This window comes from Rhipicephalus sanguineus, unplaced genomic scaffold (assembly GCF_013339695.2).
Source record: "Rhipicephalus sanguineus isolate Rsan-2018 unplaced genomic scaffold, BIME_Rsan_1.4 Seq1004, whole genome shotgun sequence".
In the NCBI taxonomy this organism is placed as follows: domain Eukaryota; kingdom Metazoa; phylum Arthropoda; class Arachnida; order Ixodida; family Ixodidae; genus Rhipicephalus; species Rhipicephalus sanguineus.
In genome coordinates this window covers 19,849-46,043 of record NW_023614149.1, presented here as the reverse complement: position 1 = coordinate 46,043, position 26,195 = coordinate 19,849, and the positions used below count along the sequence as shown (strand labels likewise).

General features: G+C 46.1%; 1 protein-coding gene across 1 annotated transcript in view; it reads left to right on the top strand.

Moving 5' to 3' along the window:
• The window catches only part of LOC125756478 (kelch-like protein 10), a gene marked incomplete at its 3' end in the record, with an annotated part of 30,702 nt that extends 13,050 nt beyond the window's left edge, over positions 1-17,652 (top strand). Inside the window, exons 4-6 of the mRNA XM_049411317.1 lie at positions 5,889-6,067; positions 8,777-8,896; positions 17,527-17,652. Coding sequence (XP_049267274.1) covers positions 5,889-6,067; positions 8,777-8,896; positions 17,527-17,652 — 425 coding nt within the window. The remainder of the gene's footprint in view (positions 1-5,888; positions 6,068-8,776; positions 8,897-17,526) is intronic.
• Positions 17,653-26,195: the final 8,543 nt, after the last annotated feature.

The window sequence follows — 26,195 nt, the reverse complement described above, 5'->3', positions numbered from 1 at the left end:
CTCTTGAAAGTGAAACTCAATTGTCCTCCAAGTTTTGTAGGCGCCCATGGAAGACACTAATTTTGGCAGGAAAGCCTGCTTGGTGTGTTACACCGTGACTGATACCGCAGCACTCACGTTGTCTAATTTGTTGCCGTGTGTGAGGCCCCGATTCAGAAAGCGCCCTCCCAGCGTCACCTAAGTTCTTACAAATACGATCTCATGGAGCTTCAGACGGTGGGGCTTTTGTTTCTTGTAATCTTGGGCGGGTGTCGTGAAGTCAAACAACAAAATCAACGACGCTAGCAGTAACTATCGGCACCGGGCGCGGAGCGAGTTTGGGCTGGTGGCGCCTCTTTCGGTGGAAGCGCGGAACTAATGGCATGTGGGTGCCGGAAAGGGGCAAGCGCTTGCTGCGAGGACGCGGGGCTGGATGTTGGCTGCGCTTCAATGTGCGCTGCCGAAATGCCTCGGGGAACCAAGCCCGAGCAGACAGGTTGCGCTGTAGCCTGCACAAGCAGCATCTCAAACATGGATAAAGCTGGGGAGTACATCCAGTTCCATTGGTTCCCGTCTGCAATCGCCGTCAACGACGGCCTTGCTCGCGCACTGGCCGCCAACGACGGCCCTCGTCGGGTCAGGTTACATGAAATACACAGACTGAAGATAGCTGTTCATATATTAGGATCGGCGAAGCATCGAAAAAAAATTGCAGTGGCTTAGCTCGGCTATGCCAGGATATACGTAGCGTTAGCAAAGGTTCAGCTGATTATTCTTAGCTTTCCAGATTGTCTAGGATTATTAGCCTTCTTTTGTTCATTCTTCGTACGCTGAACCGCTAATTGCCAGGCAACTACTTCGGGATCCGACGAGATAAGCCTCTCGCCTCTTCTGCGGCGTTGAGCAGCATTTGCGCTCTCCTTCTCCATGGCGTTACCCACCTGCAAACGCCAGTCAGAGGCGCTATCACGTGGCTCCAGCGCTGTGTCAGACGGCGACTGCACAGCGAAGGCGAATAGATGCGCGCGCGCTGGCGCCAGTGCGTCTACCATGGCTACGACGTCACTCCTCTCGAATGCGCAGACCGGAAGCGGCGAGTCGCGCGGGGCGGTGTGGCGGAGAGAGCGTGACATCGCGGTGGCGGGAGTGCGCCGAGAGCGGTGAGCCAGCTGTGTGACATCACTGAATCTTGCGCATGCGCAGCACGGCTCATGAGGATCCACGTGAAATCGGCTCCGGCTAGGCAAGTGTAGCTAACACTGCAAAAGGAAAACAAAACGGGAACAGGAGTGTGCAATAGGTACAACGGAGGAACAATATGTGCAATCGGCGAAGCATCGCGTAAAAAAAGCCGAAAATCGAATCGGAGACGTAGCGTCGGCTTTTTAAATCGTGGGAGACAATGTTTACGTGTATAGAGAATAACGAAGTATTAAAAAAATTACGCCATTTTCCGCTAAAGGGGACCATGAGCGATCCGAAGCCGGAGCACTTGCACGATCGCGTTCCGTTGGCGTTCGTTGGGCATGCTACCGACCTCGCGTCGTGGAACGCGAAGAGGAACGCTACGCGCGTCTTGTCTTCCATCTAGCCTGGCCGTTGATTCTCACAGGGCGAGCGGGGAACGCGGTCGACAGGCGCGCGATAGGGGGGAAGCGTATGAGAGGAGAGAGAGGGGGAGGGGACGCGCATGCGCTGGCGCTCATCGCGGCGTTGCGCAGGAGAGAATTTCGGCATGTCTAGCAGGCGTTTCAGAGGAAGAGAGTGGAGAGGGAGGGGGAAAAGGGGAGTGGGGGAAGGGAAGAGGAGGAGTGGTGATGGTGAGTGGAGAGGAGGTGTGTGGAGAGGGTATGCGCATGCGCAGCATGGGTGGTCACGCCGCACACACCACCACCACCGGATTGAACTCCGCTATAAGATGCTTCGCATCTAAAAATAGAAATGGTGCTACTTGCATGTAGATCCACATAGCAGCTTATTGCGTTAAGCTTCGTCTGCGGGGCGCAGTTCCAACGCAATTTATTCATTTTTATTTATTTGGGAATACCTCACAGGCCCCGTAAGAGGCATAGGGTGAGGGGGGCACACAGTACAATTCAATACATTGTATATGAAGATTTTCACAGAGTACAAATTACAGGGTAGTAGAATAAAATAACATGTAGAAAAGAGATTAACAGATAACTATACGTGCAAGCGAGAAAGAAGAAAAAAATTATTTGTGCGCGACATGGTAAGTATTGCGTAGGAGACTGCAGCTCGTTGTCGCCTTTATATGCCATGATGTCGTACACGTGACCTGCATCGTGCAAGCGGCGACCCTTTTCTAGAGCAGACGCATGAAAACGTGGACTCCAGCTGGTCAAGGCTTTAAAACCGCAGCGCAAAATAACTGACAGCACCAAAGTTGAACTTGCGCTGTCAGGACTCGTCATCCCACCGATAACCCTCCAGACAACAGCGAGTAACAGCGAGTTCTGCAGTTAAAATGAATATATATTTATTTGACAGTTTGTCGCCAATCGGGCCCGTTCCATTTGCAGTCCCGAAGGGGGGGGGGGGGCATCGTGCCCCCTCTGGTCCGCCTCCGAACGAAAACAAATGCCTAAAAGCACAGCACACACAAAGAAGGACTCGTTGATGTTTCGACGGCGCTCATGGGTTTGCACATGAAAGGGATACGTGTCATTCTTTCTAGATGACTTGGCGACCATTAAACGCGTCCACGACCGCAAACGACTGCGCGGGAGTCTCGAAGCCCGACGACGGGCCCCGCTGTCTGAACACATGTTCAACAGTCTAACGCTTCGTGCATTGTTCAAAAGAACACTTCCTACCGCTTCTCTTTGCCTCTGGGCGTCAAACGCAGAGAGAAACGCCACCGCTTCTCTTCGAATATACGCCGAAAGTAGCAGAGCCTCCTCCGCGTCGTCTGCTTCACATGCCAACGCTGTCCCTGCCGCCGCTTGGGGCGCTTTTCGGGAGGCGTGCAGCGGGCGCCTTACGACGGCCGCCCGGCGCCTATACTCTGCGTTACAGCATCCATGATCCTATTTCCTGATTATCAGTCACATACACACTTATTTAAGCGTAAAGATCGCAGAGGAATTTAGCCGCCTTGGGTTACAGGGGCGCTAAAGACAAAGAACTTTTCTCGCACTTGGCAAGTTCCCTTTCACAGTACTAAAAGAACAGCTCCTGCCACCAGAAGACGCTTGCTAAGCGACAAAAGTGACAAGATAAAAATAGACGTGGCGACGCCGCAATTGACGTATCCGCACCGCAACAGCATAAATCTGGTGAGGGTTTCCTTGGGCTTGCATAATTCTTGCGTCAGTATTAACTTGTGCGCCGCCCTTAATGAACACCAACAAGCAATGAAGCCAAGGAAAGTATAGGGGACGTTGTTAGTGATATGAATATGCAAACGTGATGATATATATAAAGAAATTAGAGTTATGAATAATTCATAGTCAGGGTTCTAGTTCTCGCAGTCTTGTTGCCTTCAGGTAGTACGTGAGGGATTATTGGTCAGCTGACAGCTCGTAGAAAGGTCACATGCTACGTGAGGCCAGCAGGCAAAAAAGTGTTCCACACTCGCCGTAATAGCTACGAGCTGCGCCGATTGACACTCCGAGGCTTAAATGCACATATATAGCCGATAAAGTGGACGGGAGGACGACCACCGCTGTAGCTGAATTGGTAGAGCATCGGACACGTTGTCCGAAGATTGCAGCTTCGCTCCCCGCCGGCGGCACGTTATCTTTTCGTCCAATTTAAGTTCTTCAACTTTATGTAATAATTACTACAGGTAACCTCCCCTATGCTTCACTTGGCTACATTGTCTGTTGGGTTTCGTTAAGGTTGAGTCTGACACAGAAAAACGAGCCTTTAAATTCTCCTTCCTTGCGTCCCAACGGAACACAGGGACATAACATGCCAATTTTCAGGACATTTTATTGAGCCGGTGTGGCTAAAATAAGATAAAAGGACTCCATGAATTTTTCAAAGTCGAACTAGCGTTCACGTACTTTATAAAAATTGAGCGCGGAAAAATGTTGCGCAGCGAATCTCGCGGGCACGGTTTAATTTGCTCGCCACGTTGGTCGGATTTCGATGGTGCGAACTACAGAAGCACCAGTGCACTTCAGTTAGATGCTCTTTAAAGGACCACACGTGGTGAATTGCGATTCGGCGCTCCCCATTATGGCAGTTTATAGTTGTACGTTCATTTTGGCACGTAGATCCCGGGGCCTAATTTCAGCTTGAATAAAATGTCGACATAATTATTGCATCGTCAAAGATATTGGCCTGTCTTTTTCCGTTTCACGTAGCTTAATTTAACTTTTTCAATGCAGGGAGTGCCACACTGTTTGGAAACTTCGTCATTGCTTCAGCTTTTGACAGCGGAGTTGTTTAAGCCGGGCGCAATCTGTCTGTCGGAAAGAAAAAACTATCATCATTAACCGACACGCTCTCTCTTCGTCCTCCTTTTCGTCCTCGTCTTCATCTCCTGATTCGCTCCCACGACGCGTGCGCCGATTTCTGCGGCGCATTATGCAATAACTGTGATGGGCGAGTACAGAAAGAGAGAGAAATAAAGATAGAGAAAGAGAGAAATTCTAAGGGGAAAATTTTTCTTCGCGAGACGAGATTCGAACCAGCGTACACACGAACCGAAGGCAAGCGTCTTAACCACTCGGCTATCCAAGCACGCTAGCAGCAGAGCACAGCATAGACTTGTACAGTGTAGTAAAGCAAGGAGAAGGGAAAGGGGAGTGAGGGTGAGGACGACAGATGTGAGGGTCACAAGGAGGGAAAGGAGGTGGGGAGAACAAAGCATTGAACGAAAGAGAAAGAGAGAAATAGAGAGAACGAAAGGCAGAAAGGAGGAGAGAAAGAGACAGAATCAAAGAAAGAGAAAGAAAAAGAGACCGATAGAAAGACCCAAAAAGAGAGAGAAACAAAGAAATAGAAATGAACAGAGAAAAATATGCATACACAGAATACATAGAAAAGAGAGAAAAGAGAGAAAAGAAATAGGGGAATGAAGAAAGAGAAAATGTGCTAAACCTAGCACCACGTGTAGCAAGAGCCAGTACTACATGAGTGCCCATCAGCTCTGCTGTCTTATAGCTTTGCGCTTGCTGCGCAAGCTAAGCTAATTTTTCTCTTAAGATGACGCGCAGGGCACGAGTAATCGATTTCATTCTAGACCCAACGCGAGCGCTAGCGATAACGCTGAAAGGTTCGATACGGCTTGCATAAAAGGCGACGCACTTCACATAGGAGAAGATTACCGGCGGCCGACGAACTTGCTCGACGCTAGCAGTGTACAGCGTGCATTGCTTTTGCGTTGAGTCACTTCGTTTTCTGCGCGCAGGTTCGCCCAATAAAGAGTTTTGTCTCTGCCAGTGTGAGTGCCGCCTTCTTCACCACGTGACAATACTACCTTGAACAAGTGTGGTTCACAAGTCATTGTAGTTACGCTTCTATCTTAATAAAATAGGATCGTGTTTTACGTGCGAAAGGCACGATATAATCATAAGGCGCTCGATGTAGTAGGGTACTCCAGATAGATGCGGCCACCATGGCCGCATCTATCTGCGCATTTATTAACGCGCGCTGAAATCAATGTGCACCAGTGTTTTCGCTTTTCTGGGCGGGCATTGCACCCGCGTCTTTAGCAGCGCTAGCTCAGCCACGCACCATCATAGCACCTCAGCCAGCTGGTCCGCGATCTTCATACAAGCTTACACTGGACGATGCTGCCTTGAGCCATCACGGACTGTCCCTATTGCGTACATAACTGTGATTGTGGGTGTGGTGGTTCTGGAGTTATAATGTTCACGATAGCGGTTACTGTGATTACTGTGACGATTGTGACGACAGTATACGCCCTCTTGCAGCGCTGGCGGCTACACAGGTTTCTCAGTCCTGGATACTGTGGAGTTTTACGATCCGTCCACCGACGTCTGGACCCACATGCAGTCCATGCCCTGGCGACGCAGTGGTCACAAGTTGTTAGCCTACGGGGACATGATCTACATCATTGGCGGCAGCAACGGCGTCGCTCGCGTCTCCACCCGTACGTCTCTTTTCACTCGTTAGTCGTTAAAGCACGCGTCTTTGAAGCCAACGTAAATATTTTTTTTATTTGGCGTTCGGCAATGAGTACTTAACAATGTTTCGGGTCACTTATATCTATACGACTAGTATTAGCACGTGCACTTGATTTGGCGTCGCGGAAACCTAAGTAGTCATTTCTTCCTGGAGCATAATGCCGGGTAATTCTAAATGAATCCTAAGGTTCGCTGCCCCAGCGGGCTTGTGTAACAATGCGGTGTGAAGTCCTACGTAGCTACTAACAATATTCGCAAACGACTAAGTGACGATAGTTTCGAAACTGTGCTCATTGATATTCTGGGGAATGGGCGCGGTAATGCAGATAGGACATCAGCGCACCGCATATCAGAGACCTAGTATGTCGACGGAGCATTTCCACGAGCGTGCGTGAACACTATACTCCGTTTCACACATCCGGTGCAACGCTGTGGCAAATATATAACTCCACGCATCTTGTGTTCTGTTTTTGTCCTTGTAAACGCTCGCACAAGCCTCGCGTGACGCGTCGTGACGGGCTGAAAATGAAATACAAAAAAAAAAAAACAAGACGCTAAGCGATCCAGCCGTAAAACAACAGTCGTGTAACTGGGTTTCTTGGAAAAGCGAGCAAAAGTATAAGCAAGCAACAACGAAGCCAAGCACAAAATATTGCGATTTGTTACTTAGCCTAAAAACGATAAGAAAAGAAAAGCAGGGAGGGGCGAAGCATGTAGGGAAGGGTGTTTCAACTCCACTAACGTGAAACCTGTGGAAGGGCGAAGCATGCGGTGTGTGCCGGTGTTTCCCACATCAAAATCATTGCTAATGGGCAATCAGAGACACAAGAAAGATTAGACACAGAGACCCGCAGCGGACACAGATCCGCTTTTAGTTAATGTGCACGCTGCGAATCTTTATTGCTCAACTACGTACAGGAGTAATCACCCACCGGCACTACATTGCAGGTCAAGATGCAGTGCCTGTACATACGGGGTGGCCGGTGAACGGTTGTACAGCGCAGACAGTCGGTTTTTTTTTTTGAATCAAGAAACTCGCTAGCAGACGCTGCATGCATCGGCGTTGTCTCTCGTGGGCGAGGGCGCGTTTTCGTTCCTTGCGAGCTGGTAGTTCAGTGTTCATCGCAGAAAGAGCGTTTCCATAATCAACGCGCGCCGTTCGCTGCCTCTCGCTTACAGTGCACTCTCGCCACATGGCGAATGCTGAGGCAGTGGCGCCCACTCTTGCACTCAAGCAAATGGACAGGACACGACGATGCGCACGGCGACAGCGGACGACGACGCCCGCCGATACGCCGAGGCCCTAAGGTGCTTCGCCCCTAAAATCGATTCTGCTAGTTAAAACATTGTACTATTTCTTAATGCGAACATAATTACTGCAAGAAGTCTCGCTGGCCTCCACAGCGTCGCACTTGATGTGTGAAACGGAGTATAGTCATCGTCTCCACGGAATCGTGCCACAAAATCACAGTGTTCGAACGCGCCATGACGATTAATCCACCGTCTTCCACACTTTCCTGTCTAACTTGGCAGTAATCACATTACAGAAATAAAGTTAACTCCTGCTGTAATTATTAATGTAATTAAATTCATTTGTGTGCTGGTTATTTTGTAATGCATTAAGTTAGTTCACGTGAGTACTTTCAAGAAAATTACTCATTACTTTCCAAATTCAATTTTAGTAAAATAGAGCACGTCCGCGTCTCATATCGCATAAAAAATTCATCAAGAAACCAAAGAAAAATGACAAAGACAAATAATCTGAATGCCAAACCTGCAGCGTGGGAACGAGGCAGGACCACAGAAAAGCCCCATAGTTAGCATCTGAAATCGAAGCCTTCAATAACGTTGCTGGAAGGCCACGGCCCTCGAAACCCCAAACAAGACGTCATGGCTGTTCGTGCTACGAAGAACTGAAGTCATATCATGAAGTCATACCAACTAGCCCTCATAGGAGGTTTACTTCCAAACAAGAGGGGTCAGTAAACATTTGTTCAAGTAATTTCACAGTAATGCCATTACTTTTCAAAAGTAACAGTGATTCATTCACATTACTTTTAGCTAGCTGTAATTTGTGATGTAATTTAATTGGATTTTGACAAATTTATAATACAAATGTTGAGGTTTGACGTCTTAAAACCGCGATATGATCATGAGGGACGCCGTAGTTGAGGGCTCCGGAAATTTCGACCACCTGGGGTTCTTTAACGTGCATTTAAATCTAAGTACACGGGCCTCAAGCATTTTCGCCTCCATCGAAAATGCGGCCGCCGCCACGGCCGGTATGCGATCGCGTGATCTTCGAGTCAGCAGTCGAGCACCATAACCACGAGACCACCGTGGCGAGTTAGATTTTGAAAAATTCTAGATACATAATTAGTAACGTAACTTAACGATTTTAGGAGTGATTTTGTCATGTGTTTCCGGCGTATATCGCGGAAGTACATGAATGAGTGACTGCATGGCTACGGCTGTCAGATGATTAGTCAAACTGCGGCTTCGGCATGCAAATACAGAAGCATCCTATTACATATGACGTGTCCAGTTTATATGTGGCTATTGACATGTTGCAGTGTTCAGAAACTGTGCAAGTGCGAGATACCAGGATCATGAAAGGCAAAGCCAAGCGTTTCTTTCAGGCGTCATATTGAGACTTGTTCATTTACGTGTTTCAGTGCAGCAGCTTGACGTACAAAAACATAGATACTCCGAGCTACCCAGCATGCCTCACGCCAAAAGCAACTTCGCCGCAGCCATACTGGAAGGCTGTATCTACATCATCGGTGGCTTCAATGGTAAGTGTGCTCAAAAAGTCCGTAGGATGGCCTCTTTAAACTTGAAAAAATTCACGCACGATTACGAGATTGCCTAATGCGAATTCTGAGCGCAGCTCTTTTGGTGTTTTCATTTGGCGATAACTTAACCCTTTGTAGGACAGCCGTACAAGTGTGCATTTGAAACACTCACAATAAAAAACGGTCCGAATTGGCGCCGCTCTTACCGGTGGTACCATCTACCGAGGTATTCAAAAGGCTATTATGAGTCTTTACATCGCTACGACAGGTGGCGCGGACAGCAAGTTGGATTTTGCGCGTGCCTTGATTACTGCTGGGTATCCGCTGCAGTGGCCTGAATGAGCGCCTTGAAAATATTGCTTCAACGCACCTGTGAAGGCTCCCATTTTACCTGTTTACTAAACAAAGCCTAGTGACTCACTTGCAACACAGAGATATTTTGCCTGTTTACTAAAGAGAGCCTAGTGACTCACTTGCTACAAGATTTTTGCTGCGCTTATCGTTAAGTTTCCTTCAACGAACCATTCTCGGGCCCGATTTTGGCTGGTGATGTTAGCCCTAATAGGACTGCTATCGCACCAGTACAGCTGCACATATGCAGTATTTTCCTTTCTATTGAGCGCCGGTTTTATTCCCAAAAGCGGCGTCAATCGCAGTCGGCGTTAGGTGCAGCTAATTACTGCAGTCGCGAAGTCGGGTTGGCTGATGTATACCTGTCACAGGTCGCCTTTCGTGTGCTAGCCATAATTGCACAACCGTTATCTGGGCAGCAAATACCAAGTCCCGCTGTGCATTGAATGCTTGAAACAATTCTAGAAGTAACCAGCCCCCTTAAATTTGTAAATAATGTTCCTGTGCAATTTTTTTTGCATTTGATACCGCCTGAGGACAGCGGTAACATGTGTGCCACTTTTCATGCCCTGCTGTAAAGACAGTGTATATATATATATATATATTATATATATATATATATATATACTTTGGGTATGAAGATCGATGGGTCCGGTACGATAGATGAGTGAGAAGAAGGGTCACGTACGAAACGTTAATAAAGCTACATTTCGTACGTGAGTCCTTCGTCTCACTATATATATAATATATATATGTGACGCTATATGTGATAGACGTGCCGTGGCTCATACGCCACACTTTTATTCTATCACACGCGCACTTCTTCCTCGACGGCTTCTACCAGCCATCCCTGCATGCCTGCTTACGTCATATATATATATATATATATATATATATATATATATATATAGATGTATGCGCCACTTTTTTCTCACAATCTATGGGGGATAATCAAAATGCACAGCGCCATCTGTCGATTGTCCCATAGGCTCGCTCCGCCATGTTTTGATGGGCGCGAAAACGAAAGCAGTCGCATATCGCAGCCTTTCAGGTGCTGGATACTGTTTTTTTTTTATCTTCGTTCTGCGAAGACTTCCCAATGCTTCGTGCGGTCTTCAAGCGAAGAGGGAGCCCTGACAATGCAGGGAACAAGGTAACACTATTTTAACCTAAATATCAGCTACCTGAACGAAGAAAAATAATGTACCGGCGCGAACTTGTTTCGTCAACAAGATCAGCACTGTGATTTGCTTCGGAATGGCCGGCGCGCGCAAAAGCGCTCTACAACCTCAGTTCTTATTTCTCCGTGCCATTTAGTTGCTCGCCTGCAACATAAGCTTGAATTGCAGAACACTATATTAAGATATATGCATTTAAAAGAGACGGACGACGACGCACACTCGCGAGAGAGCACGATTGCAACATTAGCTTGTCGGTGTTGCAGATCGACGAAAGCAGTAATTTACATATAAAACGTGTGTAGGCAGTTCCACAGACGCTCTGCGCACGTTCACGGTAAATCAGTGCCGCCACACGAGACTCGATTAGCGCAAAGATTCCAAAGCCATCTCTTTGCAAGCTTCGCAAGGCAGCTGTGTGTGCCGAAGTACATAGTCCGCATGCCGCGTCTGCCCTTCGCTTTACGCGCCTTATCCCTCCCCTTTCATTTTTGTTTTGCTTTCTTCGGTCAGCGTGCGCTGCGAACATGGAGCAGAGAGTTACGTAATGGTACAGTAGATAGAGCTGTTCGGTAGATCTAGAGTTACTGTATTTGCTACCTAAAGGTAGTATACAGTAACTTAGGTAGATCGGTAGATTATTGCACTCATCTTTCCGCTGATCGCGGGCCCTCGTTTGCAATAGCGCGCGATTATGCACGCCTCCGTGGCATGCGAAAGCAAAGAGCACAATATATTAACAAGATATGTCAATGAACGCGCACATAATGTCCAAGAAAAAATCACAGCATTACCACGGGGTGAATGATGATGAGTGGGGCGAAGTTCCGGAGAGAATCTTCGGTAAACCGTGAAACTCTTCCGTGAAATTCGCCCAGTACATCATATAAAGAGTGTGAAACACCGTGTATATTGTGTGCACTAGTTATGTGCTTCTTCCTCATCTGTGCATTATCATAATCATCATCATCCGTTTGTCTCTTGTCCTCATCGTGACCGTGTGTCATTGTCATCATCATCGGGTGTGTGCGCGCTCGGCCTATTCTCTTCCGAGGCCTTCAGTCGAATAAACGTCGCGTCAACCAAGACGTCATAATATATTAAACAACAAACTTTTTGTACTGTTTATTACGTGGTCCCTTCATTATCACCGCTTTGTGATCGGTGAAATGCAGGGAAGTGTCCGCTTCCGAGCGAAAAAAAAAGCGCGCCAAGAGCGAGCACGACTCCGAGCGAAAGAGAATGCGCGCCAAGAGCGTCCGCGTTCCCGCTCGCCCTGTGAGAATTAACGGCAAGGCTAAAGGGAAGACACGACGCGCGTAGCGTTCCTCTTCGCGTTCCACGACGCGAGGTCGGTAGCATGCCCAACGAAAGCCAACGGAACGCGAATGTGCAAGCACTCCGGCTATGCTCCGGCTTCGCGAACAATGCACGGCGTTTACTGCACATAAGCGTCCGAAAACCAAGCAACTCGCTCAAGGTGTGCTTTGTGTTTTTGTAGGAATAATTTCTTTATCATGTACATTAAGACGAAAAGTTGAAAGCTCACTAGAGTATATCGCCCGCAAAGTATGTCTGTAGTGTAAATCAAGGAACACTACGAGATTGTCTTGTAAATTATGACATCTAGTGAACTGCTGATCTAGTGAGCAATTCATTAAACTAGAACTGGCTACATACTACCACTACTAGTACAGAGGAGGGAACGACCCACACCTAAAGAGCTTCGCCCCTAAAACCAGAATGACAAACTCAATCCGCACGATAGATAACGACAAAACATTATAGGCAACCAGTGTGCAGTAAAAAGACCATTATTTGTGCCGCTGTCTTTGTATACAGTTGAAGGTAGCTGTCACGACCTTCGAGAAAAAAGTTTACACTTGTAGTCCACACGTTATAATTATGGTTTCGGCTTGTAGGGCATGGTAAGTGTAAACTATAAAATGATGAAATTGCTAAAATTGTAAAAAATAGAAATTCTAAAAATCAAAATGTGCCATAAAATGCACGTTGCGCCAACAGTCATAACTCGAAAATGCTTTGTGCGAATCAAACGCGACTTGGCAGTTGCACAGTGAGGACAATAATCTGTGGATCTAACCACCGCGATTACCAGATCTCTAATCTAAGGCGCGTAATCTAAAAATACTGATAAAGTTGATTTCAAAGGATTGTTTTGCATAACATTGGCCATAGTGCAAAAATTTACTCCTCGTTTTCAATCATTCTGCTTGAATGCACAGTTCCACCTATTATAAATAGCACGCAAAAATTTATGCAAAAATATTTCTTAGAAGGAAAGTTATCACTGTTCGCGTAGCTGTAGGATGCAAAAAATCATGTTTTGAGAAAAATGGCTTTAAACATTTGAACCGAATGTCTATTTTAAAGAAACCTTCAATATATCTGAAATTAACCAGGCTCATAGCTTGGCACTCTTTTAAAGCGGCACAATCTTTTTGAGCCAGCTGAAGAACGTTTTTTTTTTTCTCGTTCCAGTCGACTCTCATCCACGTCGTGCGCAGTGGGTCCACGCTTGGTATAGATTCCCTAACTTGCGTTGACGCTTCTTTTTGTCCTATACTTCGCCATATTTCATGGAATACTATAACTTTGTGCTTGAGAGGCCGTAACTAAGACCAAGAGCTTGAAATGGCGTACGAAAAAACACGCACAACTTACACAACAGTGTGCCGCAACCGTGTTCAGGAAATTTTGAAATAAATCGAAAACACCCACAAACATTGAAACGTACTTAAACAACTTAGCATTATGTATTATGTATACGGAGAGGCATTAATAACGTAATGGCAGGTGTTGTGGAATCATAAACATTAAGTTTCGGTTTTGGATGCGTCTAGGAGGGGTTAGAAAATGGTTATAACTTTCGAACAGCTCAAGATAACTGCATATTCTTTTTGGTAAATATTCATGAATAGAGAGGGAGCTTGAAAATGTGAAGCCGAAAAAAAAGTCAATTTTTTTCAAAAAGCGCGTTTTTGAAGGTGGTGACCTGCCTGAAATGCACAATCAGTAATTTTGCTTGGCTTGCGGCGCACCGCTCATGCACACATGCATGCCTTGTTTATTTCGAAAAAAAAAAAAACGACACACTCTGCTGTGGAGGGCGTAGAGATACTTGTGGCTAAAGAAATGAGCCGATCGTTAAGCAGCACAGCGTCGCACAGGTAGCGCAGAAACAGCGTGGTGTCAATATCTGACGAGTGTTCATGACGCGTGTATAAATTCGTAGAGGGAAATGCAATGGAGATGTATTGCAGTGCAAGGTTATCTTAGAAGTTTGACAGTCACACCTTTTCTGCGAAGAACACTCTTCTTCAACGCGTACCTCAGATCGGAAGAGCACGTCACTGGAGAACAGCAGTTCGGCCTTGCGAAGCGGCGTGCCTCTTGCAGCGGCCGTCCGGATCAGTTTTTAAGAGCGAAGAGTTTCTATATTTAGTTATCGTCGATTTGTGGCAGCACAGTGAGGTCTGCTGACCGTTCTGCGCTGGCTGAAGAAAAAACTGCCGCATTTCTTGGTCCGAAAACTTCGCCAATGACTGCGGCTCAGCCTCTCCGTGGTCTTCCCTTATGGAGACGCGCCCAACAAAAATGGCGGACGCGCTAAGTGTTGCCGGAGCACCAAGCATCATGAATATCCCCTAAACATAGTGTAACAGTTTCTTAAGTCATTCAAAGTGTTTCTGCAGATTATAAGAAAAAAAGTTCATTTTGAAAGTACTCACACATTGGGATTAGAGAATTAAAGTCGGTTTTCGCATCAAGGTAACGTAATGAACCCATAGGTCGGCAAAAAATGTGAAGCTCACTCAGACTCACTCGTGAAATATATTTTGCCCTTAGAGCTCACTCGGACTCAGACTCACCAGAATTTTCCTCAACCGGACTCACTCGGTCTGAGACTCGGAAATTTTTCTCAGCCGGACTCACTCGGACTCAAACACACTTAAATATTATTCACCCCGACTCACTCAGACTCAAACTCACGGCTCGATCTGAGTCTGAGTGAGTCGACTCATGAGTCCGTTAGCGTATAATAAGCTTTTTCAACCCTGGTGTCAATGCCCTTTAAACCAATATCTCGAATATTAAGTGTTCTATTTGTCGCCTTTTGATGTCATACCTTCATATACAAGTTATCAGTGGTTGCAATCCAGTAAGACAGAACAACTTTATTGAAAGAGATGACTCACACTTGGTACTTTTATCAAGAACTTCCTGTGAAAGAGCTTGCGGGGAGTGGGGGGGGGGGGGGGGGGGGAGGTGTCACGGCGCCTGCCCCCATCCGTAACTCACGCCTCTAGTAAATAAATATTGAGCTAGCGTATGAACACTACTGCTTTGAAGTGTGAGCAGGGTGTCGGAACGAAATGTTTTTCGTTTCGATTTTAGTTTCGTTCACCGCAAAAAGTTCCGTTCCGTTTCTGTTCCGTAACGGTTCGTAACATTTTTTTTATGCAAGAAATTTGAAGTTAAGGTAAATATAAAAACATTGGATTTGTGATATAGTTACTTGCCCTCCTCCTAAATGAAGGGACCGACAACTGATCTTTCTCGACCCAATTTTTTTACGGCGCGCCAGAAAGCTCACCCTTAGCAGTGTCTGTAGCTGTAGTAGTTAATCCCAAAAGCACGTAGTTATTTTACAAGCAGTATTCTTCGATCTGAAAGGCTCTAAACACGGACGCAGCTTTCCTCCAGCAACGCTGAGAATTGATAGCGATGGCCGCCAGCCCTTCTCGCGATTTGTGAAAGCTATCGTTGTTCTGCTTGATAAAGACGCCGTCGCAACAAGAAAGATTACTAAAACAACAAAACATGATAGAGGCGTTCGCGATCTGCCTCGTTTCGCACACGCAGTCACGCTTAATGCACCACATTGTTTGTTACTATCGCAACGGCGTCATCATTACATATTTTCTATAAGCGCGAAGGACACGTGACACAAACGAAGCACACAGGACAAGCGCTTGTCACGTGTCCTTCGCGCTTATAGAAAATATGGATCGTACAACTAGCCCGATCTCAGTGTCTTCTGAGTCATCATTACGTTGGAAAGAACGGGAACATTGTATGCAAGCATCCCGTACATAGGGGCTGTGTTGCAATTCTGGACAGCATCGTAGACAGTCTACCTGACAGCTTAGAAGACAGCATCGAGCCGTGGTACTCCGAGAAATGAAACGCGTCTGGATGGCGTCTGCGCGACGTGACGCCACCTCGCGTCGAAAAGAAAAGCTAAGAAAAACGAACGTAACAGTTATTTTCTTTACCTTTTTTTCGTGTTCAGATCTATCAAAACTTGAACGCAGCTCACATTGAGCACCTGGAAAAGCGTCTGCTGGTGTGCAGACGAACATACCGGCGACATCAGAGCTATCCGAGCGTTCACTGAGCCGCCATCTGTTTGGACGGCAGAGTAGCCTGCATCGTATTTGTCTCAGATGGTGTCTTTTCGAAGCTTGTCTATTTTGCCGGCTACGTGAGAACTGGACTGGGACTTAAGATGGCCGCTGTCCACTTAGCTGTCTATTTAGCTGTCTCGGTGAGTATTGGAACACACCCAGGATCTTTCAGTTCATATCATTGGGGCGTCATTCAAACGTAACAGGGCGAGTGAAACGTGGTCAGGTGGCCCCGCGAAAATCGAGTTGAGGGTTAGGCCTCCATTTTATTGTATTTTGAGTGTTCTAGGCTGGATAACTTCGGACTGCGTGCACCTATCGCTGCTGTTCTTGCTGCACTAATCTCTTCAGCCTTCATTCTACGCAACCCGAAAGTAAAAAATGTAAACAATGAGTCTGAACAGTGTTAGAGGGTACCTTTTTACACGACTGGAAGGCGAAAACCATTTTTTTTTCTCAGTCGATGTTTGTCACGTGTGATCCTGCCCCGCCACCCTCCGAAAGCTTTCTGCACCTAACGTGGTTTTGCATTGCCTCCGTGATCGGCCCACCGTTCGCCAAGATACCATGTCATGTGATTACGTTATAGTGACGTCACAAATTTTTGGCGATCTGTGACGTCATGTGGTGACGTGCAACACGTGATGCTGATTTTTTGCATCACCCTTGTTGACGCGGCTGACGCGACGCGCCGGTTAATTTTCGCGGTTGATGAGGCACCAAGGTTTCCGCCTTAATAAAACCTCGTAGTCCATTTAATGCTCAGTCTAGATAACTGGGCGGAGTGGCATAAACCATATCATATTCCCCTTAACCATCTTGCCTTAACCTGGCCATCAGGGCCCGTATTCGCAAAATTTCTTACGCAAAAAATTTTTCGTAAGAGAATATTTGATGGAATCGTGATGCGGGACATATTGGCGAAACCGGCTTCCCAGGGGGAAACGCACTTACGAAGGAAACGTTTTGTGAATGCGGCCTAGTTGCAGCTGGGTTGCGATATCGTGTCTTGTCCAAGTTCAGTGCATATGATTTTTTTCGATCACGTCAATGTTCTCTTAAGAGGAAATGCAAGTCCTTGCATAATGGACATTGCGGGCCTTTCGTAAGCATCATTGGAAGTCATTACTTTAGCTGATGAGTGTAGTCCGGTAACTCACAACAGTGAAACCCATAATGAGGGAATGATAAAAATTATACAGAGACTAAACACTTTTATGGGTACCATGACAAAGGAAAAGCAATAGCAGAAGGTGACTAGCTTGCGTGATGACGCCTGCAAGCTCGCAGGAATAAATGAGATTTGACTGGTGCGATACGGCGGTTACCGGCGATCTTACTAAATTCGAAAACATATTCAGTGCTAGCAGCCAAGGACACGCAGGGCAACGACACCACAATGCGTCAACCTTCAACTGTTAGCGCTACATTCAGTCCAATCCTTTGCCACCTTCTTGTTTGCAAAGGATGTGGCGCCACTGTGCAAATAATTGATGCTTCCTAGAAATAAAGTTGTTGAAGTTAGCGCGTTGCGGTGTCGTATCTCTCGCCATCCTTGTCTGCTAGCGCTGAATATGTTTTCGAATTCAGTTTCCAACGCGCTCAAAAAATGGCAAAACTAAAATTTAGATCTTACAAACACGATCACACTTGCCTATTCCTCTAACAGGTACGACGACTGTGTCACTCGTCGAGAAGTACGACATCGCGCCCGTAAGTGGTACACGGTGCCTGAGATGGGCAACAGAATCAGCGCATGTGCTGCGGCAAGTCGTTGAGGATGTCGCCAACCCCGGTAAGTCCATCCTGAACGAATACTAGCGCGACTAAAACGAGGACAAGATTAGAAAAGACAGACAACAGCGCTGATGTAAGTGTCGCAAACGTCACAGCTTGTAATCGTACCGCCATTAAGGCCACCCCGAAACTATACAAATTGTCACTTGGTACACGTGGCAAGAGCTGCGCGTTAACTTCCCTCACTACGTCTTTCCATCGTGCGCGTAAAAAAACAATTAAGAAGAAACAAACGCACGTGTGACCTCCTCTCTTCGTCTTTGCGAAAGCGTGATCCTGAGGCGATAAAGAAGTTACGAAGACGATCCCTCCCTGCCCATGGGTTTTGCCTTCATGTCTCCGTTGGCAACCGCATAAGGGTCCCTACCAATTTTTACAACGGTCCGTTAAAATGCGAATCATTTCTGAGCGAACTTCTGCGACTTTGAGAGTATCTATCTATCTATCTATCTATCTATCTATCTATCTATCTATCTATCTATCTATCTATCTATCTATCTATCTATCTATCTATCTATCTATCTATCTATCTATCTATCTATCTATCTATCATCTATCTATCTATCTATCTATCTATCTATCTATCTATCTACTCTATCTATCTATTCTATCATATCTATCTATCTATCTATCTATCTATCTATCTATCTATCTATCTCTCTATCTATCTATCTATCTACTAGGGGCTACGACTTAGTGCTCTCCTGCCCGTTTCGTAATGGGAATTATGCTAAAATTGATGTGGCATGACATGACTGTATCACGAACAGAATGAGCGGTCATCACATGAAAATAATGATATGCATGTCATGGACGGCATGATTTACATGCCACGGTCTTGGTGCTCTTTGCGGCCGTTTCGTTAACTTCATATACACAAAAAATGGTACGACAGTACCATTTTTGGTATACGAAATGGTACGCCTCATGGGGAGGTCGCGGCCGCTTCCGTAGCTTGATATGTACTAAAATTGGTATTGCGTACGTCACTATTATGACCAACATAATGACAGGTGTTACATTGAAAATAATGACATGAATACATGTCACGTACGGGCATGATTTATAAGTCATAGTGTGTTAGCAGCCGGTTCGCTAGCTTCATGTACACGAAAATTGGTATTGCACGACGTGACTGTATGATGAACGTGAATGACAGGTGGTTACGTGCAAATGATGACATGCATATCACGTACGTCATGATTTACATGGCACGCTCATGTTGCGATGACAGCCGCCTTCGCTAGCTTGATATACACCAACTGGTATTGCGCGGCGTGACTGTATGACGACCACAAACGACAGGTGGTAACAGAAAATAACGACTGCATGTGATGTTCGGCATGATTTACATCTCACGATGCGCTGGCAGCCGGTTCACTAGCTTGATGTACCCGAAAATTGGAATTCTGTGATGTGACTCTGACGAACATAAATGACAGATGGTAACATAAAAATAACAACATGCATATCATGACTGGCATGATTTACGTGCCACGCTGGTGGGCGCGCAGCCGTTTCGCTAGCTTGATATGCCACCAAAACTGCTATTGCGCGACGTGACTGTATGACGCAAATATGTAACATGTGCTAACGTGCAAATAATTGCATGGATGTCATGTGCGGCATGATATACATGCCATGCTTTTGGTGCGCTCGTGACGGCTTCGCTAGTTTGATATACGCCAAAAATTGGTATTGCGTGACGTGAGTGGATGACAAACATAACTGACGGGTAATGCATTGTATATACAGAATAAGTTTTCATTAGCATGAAATATGCCAGATGGTACATGCGTGGATGCATGACAAAATGCGCTATATAGTGAAATAGATGTCATGACATGAATGACTTTATTTGCCTCAAAGACAAACAAGGTGATGTATGCAGCTCCTTGCTGGCTGCTTCGCATTGCATCGATTTCCCACAGTGCGTGGGATCTGCCGGATTTTTGTATTTCTTGATTTTGCAGCTATCTCGAATTTTCGCTCACGGGAAACGCTGATTTTTTCGCTCACAACCAGCGACTCCGACGGTGACAGCAACAACGGAATGTCTGCGAAATCAGCTCTTAACTAGGGGTGTGCGAATATTCGAAAGTTTCTAATATTCGTCGAATATTACATTCGAATATATCGTATTCGATTCGAAAATCGTGTATTCGAAAAGTTTCGAATAATCGATAACTTCGATAATCGAAAAAATTCGAATATTGCGGTTCGATTAACATGTATAAAAAAAGCTCGTCTCCCACATTTCTGCTGCGTTCGTATCGCTACAAGCATTGCCGAGAGGAGCGACAAACATCGTAAGTACACGGAGGCACGATATCTGCCTGCGACGAGCGCCCCAATACGTATGATTTATTGCTGGTGCATCTCCGACGTGCAGCGCTGTTGGCGGTCATGTAACCGTACATTTTCAATATTATGCGGCCGTAACGTACCGCACTACCACTCGTTCACTATGCAGGACCACTTCTGAAGAAAGACAGTGGCCCACGTGACTGGTGGCGGACTGTAGGCACCTTCAGATACCCCAATCTGGCAAAGCTTTGCCCCATATACCAACCAATTCTGTTCCAAGCGAGCGTGCCTTTTCAGTGGCGGGGGGGGGGGGGGGGGGGAGTTGTCTCTGTTACAAGGGAGCGCTGCTGCCTGATCATGTGGAGCAACTCATTTCTTCATGATAACATGTATTCATTACTTTCATTGTGCCGTGATATTGCTTGTGTTGTGATGTGCATTGTGCTAGCCTGGACATTGTGTAGCAGTGTATGTTTGTGTTGCCAGTCAGGCTGTTAATGTTTTTTTTTTTGTAATAGCTACATGTTAAATGAAATATTGTTACTGTGGAGGCATTTTTCCTTTGATATTCGATATTCGATTCGATATTCGAAGGTGGATATTCGTATTCGATTCGTATTCGAAAAATTTGATATTCACACACCCTATCTTTAACCCTATCCCGTTAAACGTTTTCTTCTACACTGTGAATTTTTCTTTTGAGTTCATGTTACCGGTGAAAAGTGCAGCGACCGTGTATGTGCGCGTCATCTTTTTTTCATGCTATGATTGTCGCAGAAATTTAATAAACGGTCAGCTGCGTGTGCTAATTTAGGTGCACGTTAAAAAACCCAAGGGCTTCAAAATTTAATGCAGAATCGTGTTGTGATGTCGGCACGTTAATAATAGTACCTGGTGATTGGCGTGCCAAAACCACGCTATGATTATGAGGCACGCGTATTAGGTCTCAGGACATTTCGGTCACCTGGATTTTCTTAACGTGCACCTAAATCTAAGCACACGGGCCTGCGGCATTTCGTTCGCCATCGAAATGCGCGCCACCGCAGTCGCCACCATCACGGTGGCAGGTTTAACCCTGCGGTTTACATATTATGCTTTTGTTTCCCTGCCTGTAGCCGCCTGGATATAGGCACCCACTGCTGTCGCACGGAGGGCGGAGTGTCGCGAGGGATCCTGTTCACCCGCCTTTCTGCCATCGTTTTAAAAGGAATGCGAGCTGCTTCTGGTCGACGAGCCCAAAGGGAATGAGGAAATGGGCGCTAGAATGGTGCCGTATAAAAGAAAAAGAAAACGAATAATAAATTGCACGCAAAATCTCCTCCGGGAGTTGCTTAAGTGGCGCCTCAGTGTTTGTTATAATTACTAGAAACACCCGGCAAAAAATGTGAAACGGACAGAAGCGGTTGCAACACCGTAATCCCGCACGAGACTGCATGAGACGACGAACGGGTGAATGTACTGGGTTACGACCTAAGAAAGAAATCTCAACTTCGCCCGGAGCCGTCGGTCTCCCTCCCACAGAGAACTTGCATAACTGATCCATCAATAGCGCTCACTCATTTTTGTGACGTCAAGCACTTCTCGAGTGTTGACAGTTGACTTTCGCATACAGACATACGTTTCGTTAGGGATGTGACATCGCTGCTCTGCCGCACGCAATGTTTTATGCAGTAACGAGAAACTCTTACATGCGTAGTATTTACATTATAGCCGAGAAAAAGTAGTTGCGGTTCGAGTGGAAAGCAGGTGGCACGACTGTCTTTCACACGTGACGGGCAGGCGTGCCGCGGTCCTGTGAGCGGAGCTTACATTTTCGCTTGGGTTGTAACGAGTATAGTGCGTTGTTTGTTTGCCGATAACGTTCAGCGTCACGCGTTTTTATTTCCCAGTGCATTGCGGCCCTGGAACGTCGTAGTCGTGCGGCGTCGGAGCATTGTCGGTCGTCTTGTTTTTGTCGCTCGAAAACCTTGTGGTGTGGTTCACGACTCCGTGCATCGTCGTCGAGTTGTCTAAACGGACACTAAAGGCGAACCAGCATTTTTGTGTAAAGTGCAGATCAATACACGACAACATCTAAATTGTCATATTATACGAAGCCGCTCTAAGGTATACAAGATGTATGCAAGATGTATATATGTACAGAAATGAACGTATACGAGATGTGTGCAAAAAGTAACCGCTGTGGCCACCGGGCGCGCGTATACTGCACGCTTAGATGATCAAAACTACAATTTGCCGAGTTTCGATGCGGCCGTTTACTTCGCGAGCTACAGCCACTGACGTGGGCGCGTGAACATTCTGCTCGGTCGCTTTATTACCAAAGTGACAATAAATCAGCTTGAAGGACACGTGTGTGTGGGAAATTCACCTACAAACATGCAACGGGCCTTGGCGAAGTTTGGCATAATCGGCGAAGAGACGTGGGTTTATGGCTATGGCGCTGAAAGAAAGGTGCTAATGTCGCTGCGGTTTAGAAAATGGTCTCCTCTTCCAAAAAATGCATACGATCAGGCGATGATCAAGGTGAAGTTTGTGTGTGTGTTTTTTTTTTTAACAGCGAAGCATTTAATCCGGAGGTAGGCTGTTCGGAGTGCGCTGAAAAACCTCGCCGAGCGATGACGTTCCCCATGCGTCCGCCTGGAACACGTTTGAAGGAAGCAAAGAAGGAGAGAGGCGAAGAGAAGTGAAGAGCATGGAAGAAGCGAAGCTCCTCAAATAAAAGGAACTACAATTTCTAGGCGAGCTGGATTAGAACCAGGGCACCCACGGTCCGCTAGTCGAACGCCGTAAACCGCTCGGCTATCTCGGCATGCTAGCAGAACGCTGATTTATAGGAACCGTTAGATTGTGTTGCTATCGGTCGAGAGTGAGAACGAGAAAAGAGAAAGAAGAAGGAAAAATAAAGAAATTTATAAGGAACAGCCTCAATAAGGATTTCCTAAGCTCCACTTGCTTTCCTAGCTTAACTGCCCCTTACTGTGCGAAACCGTCTTAATTTTTTTTTTACTCCAGAAGCATTGTTCATCAGGAACTTTACCGCATGATTAGACGGCAAAGAAGGAATTCTACCAGACAATTCTAGCACGGTTGAGGGATGGCGTGTGCAGTAAGGTACTGAATTGTAGAAAACCAGACTTGCGCCTTCCATTACGACATTTAGGCAGTGAGGTTAAACCCCCCACGTGCTCTTTTGAAAACCCGGCACGTAAGGAGAGAGTTAAGGGAACAGAAGGTAAGATAGGAAATAAAACAGAACAGCAAGAATAACTAGTGGGTACTTAGTGGGCACATATGGAACACGAACACACTCTAGTGGATCAAAACGTTATGAATTCCCGTCGACTGCAGGAAGCACAATAAGGCTTTTGTGGCGTTGTGCATGCACGAAAGCCTAGGCCAAGGTATCAGGATCCTTTTTTTCGGAAAGTGGTCTCTCCACTAAGGCTTCGGGCACTCATAGCGCACTAACGAACACGAAACAAGATGAAAAAGGACAAGCGCTCAAGCGCTTGCCCTGTTTTCATCTTGTCTCGTGTTTGCTAGCGCGCTGTGGCTTCTGAACCGCGATTAACTACCAACACGCTCAAACTTCCTGCCTTCTATCAAGGTGTCGGACAGTCCCAGGAATTGGGATGGATGGATTGATGCTATGAGCGTCCCCTTTATAGCGGGTTTGTGAGAAGTGTACTACCAGGCTCGACAAAAAAGAAAAAATCCCTGTACTTTTCTTTTTCTTATTGTTGTCCTAGTGTCTCTACTTCAATTAAATCTATGTTACTACAGAAAAAAAAAAACAAGTTCTCAGCCCAGTTCTCTGCCCTTTACGGCAGAATGTCTTTATATATTTCCCAATATTTATTTTTGTCCTTTCTCTATTTTTCTTCCACCAATACTTAACCGTCTGTTACTTATTTCAATCGCGGGTGTGATCAGCTTTCCATTGTCGTCTCTAAAACCCAAGGCTTCATGTAGGCTCGTGCCCAAACGTACACCTGGGTGGATATGTCCACATTCAATCAGAACATGCTGCACCGTTTCCTTATGTTCCCCACAGCACGTGCATTGTTCTTCTTTACTGAATCTCGCTTTATAAGTACGCGTTCTAAGGCAACCTGATCTCACTTCAAACAGTAAAGTGCATCCCCTTGGATTATCGTAAAATGCCCCCCCTATTTCATTTTTTTTGCCCTTTCGGTAGTTACTCAAAGCCGGTTTTTACAGCGAAAGCTGTTATGAGATCATTTCACCGGCCGTTTTTGGCGCCGTAGTTGTCCGCCGCCGCCGCCGCCGCCGCCGGTGTCCGTAACCAGTATCGCTCGAAATAAGAAAAAAAAACGAAATAAGAAAAAATTCCAGAATGGAACAAGGTTCGAACCTGGGCCCTCTGCGTGCGAGCCCAGTATTCAACCTCTGAGCCATGCCGGTTTTTTTTTTTTTTTGATCATGGTATTTAATAGAGTGCGTATGAAAATAGTACACAGTATCACAACAGTAGAGTTACACTACTACAGTCACTTAGCGACAATGAAAGTACAAGCACTTCCACAAAACTGGAAGACTAACTTATAGTCCATTCCAGGGAGAGTTCTTCATCAGGTGTTGCCCAGAAAAGGTGGCGAGGCTAAGCACCTCGCCAAGATTTTGTACCAGTCCGGCCTGAAATCAAGTTCGTCGTAAACTTCTTTTAAATTAATAACCATTCGGGTGAAATGTATACGTGACGAGGTGATCGGCTCTGCGTTACGGTCCTGCATTCGCGTCTTCCACAAACTGTGCATACCGATAACAAGGAACATATCGTACGGCACTTCATCAAGAGGTGTTGGCATCAAATAACGAATAGTGTACGAATTAATTTCAAATTCTTTCTGCAGAGTTCGCTGAAGGACATCCCAGAAAAGAATCGCATCTTTGCAGCTCACGAAGCAATGCTCTATTGTTTCAGGTACATCACAGAGACGGCAGTTCACCGACGATACAAAAATGCCTTTTGTTTAACCATGTTTTACGGGGAGTGTTTCAGAATGGAGTTTATAAAAGAATGTTTTTGAATTGGGAGATATATACATTTTTTGCACTCTTTTCAACACATCGTGGCCTGGAAGATCAAAATATGATGATCGGTACAGCGGGGGGGAAGAGCATAGATATTAAGTCCTTATATAGTATTTTGCGTGATACAGTATACAAATATTGTATACAAATACAAAGTATACAAATTTGCAAAGCAGTTTCAAGCACCGGCATGGCTCAGATGAAAATTTCTGAAAGCCCGATTTTCATCTGAGCCATGCCGGTGCTTGAAACTGCTTTGCAAAAAGGTCTTATACAGGCTTCATGTCGGGAAGGAACCCATTAGCATGTGCAATATAGCGTGGTAGAAGGTAAAATAGGCACCAAGCGTCGCACAACGCGAATTCTGTAACACGGCGTCACACAATGCGAATTGCGCAACGAGTAGGCTGTTGAATGCTTCGAACCCATTACAAAGGGCTCTGCCATAATTCTTCATCGTCATCAGGCACAGCATCAACAAAGTGCGCATAATGCCTTACATGCGTTTAGCAGGTACCAACGCTCTCCGTAGAATGACGAAAAATGGCACAGTGCCTGCTGCCCTACTTTTCAAAAATTACAATGATTTATAGCGTAGTGGGTTCCTCGCAAGTGCACTTGTATTGGTTGCCAAGGAAGCCTATAAGCGCATGATCCACTTCCTCGGGGTCTCAGTGAAATTACAATGATTTATAGTGTAGTGGGTTCCTCGCAAGTGCACTTGTATTGGTTGCCAAGGAAGCCCATAAGCGCATGATCCATTTCCTCGGGTCTCAGTAAAGTTCTTCGCCCCCCCCCCGTCCGTCTCTTTTCCACGTCAACGTATGTTATACAGCATGACGGGAGAGGGAAATAGCGACCGGGCGTCACCCAATGCAAATTACATAACTGGTGGGCCGTTTAAAGATTCCAACCCATTACAAAGGGCTGAGCCAACATTCTTCATCGTCATCAGTCGTCGCGTCAACAAAGTTCACATAATGCCTTACAGACGTGTAGCTGGTGCCTCGCTTCTCCGCAAAATGACAAATAATGGCTTGCAAGGTGCTTCCCAACTTCACAAAAATTGTGATTTATGGCGTAGCGGGTACCTTTCTAGTGTACTTGTATTCTAGCCCCAAGAGAGCTTACAACGGGCTCTAGAAACGCCGCTCTTCCTGCTTTCGCTGTGACTGTGCG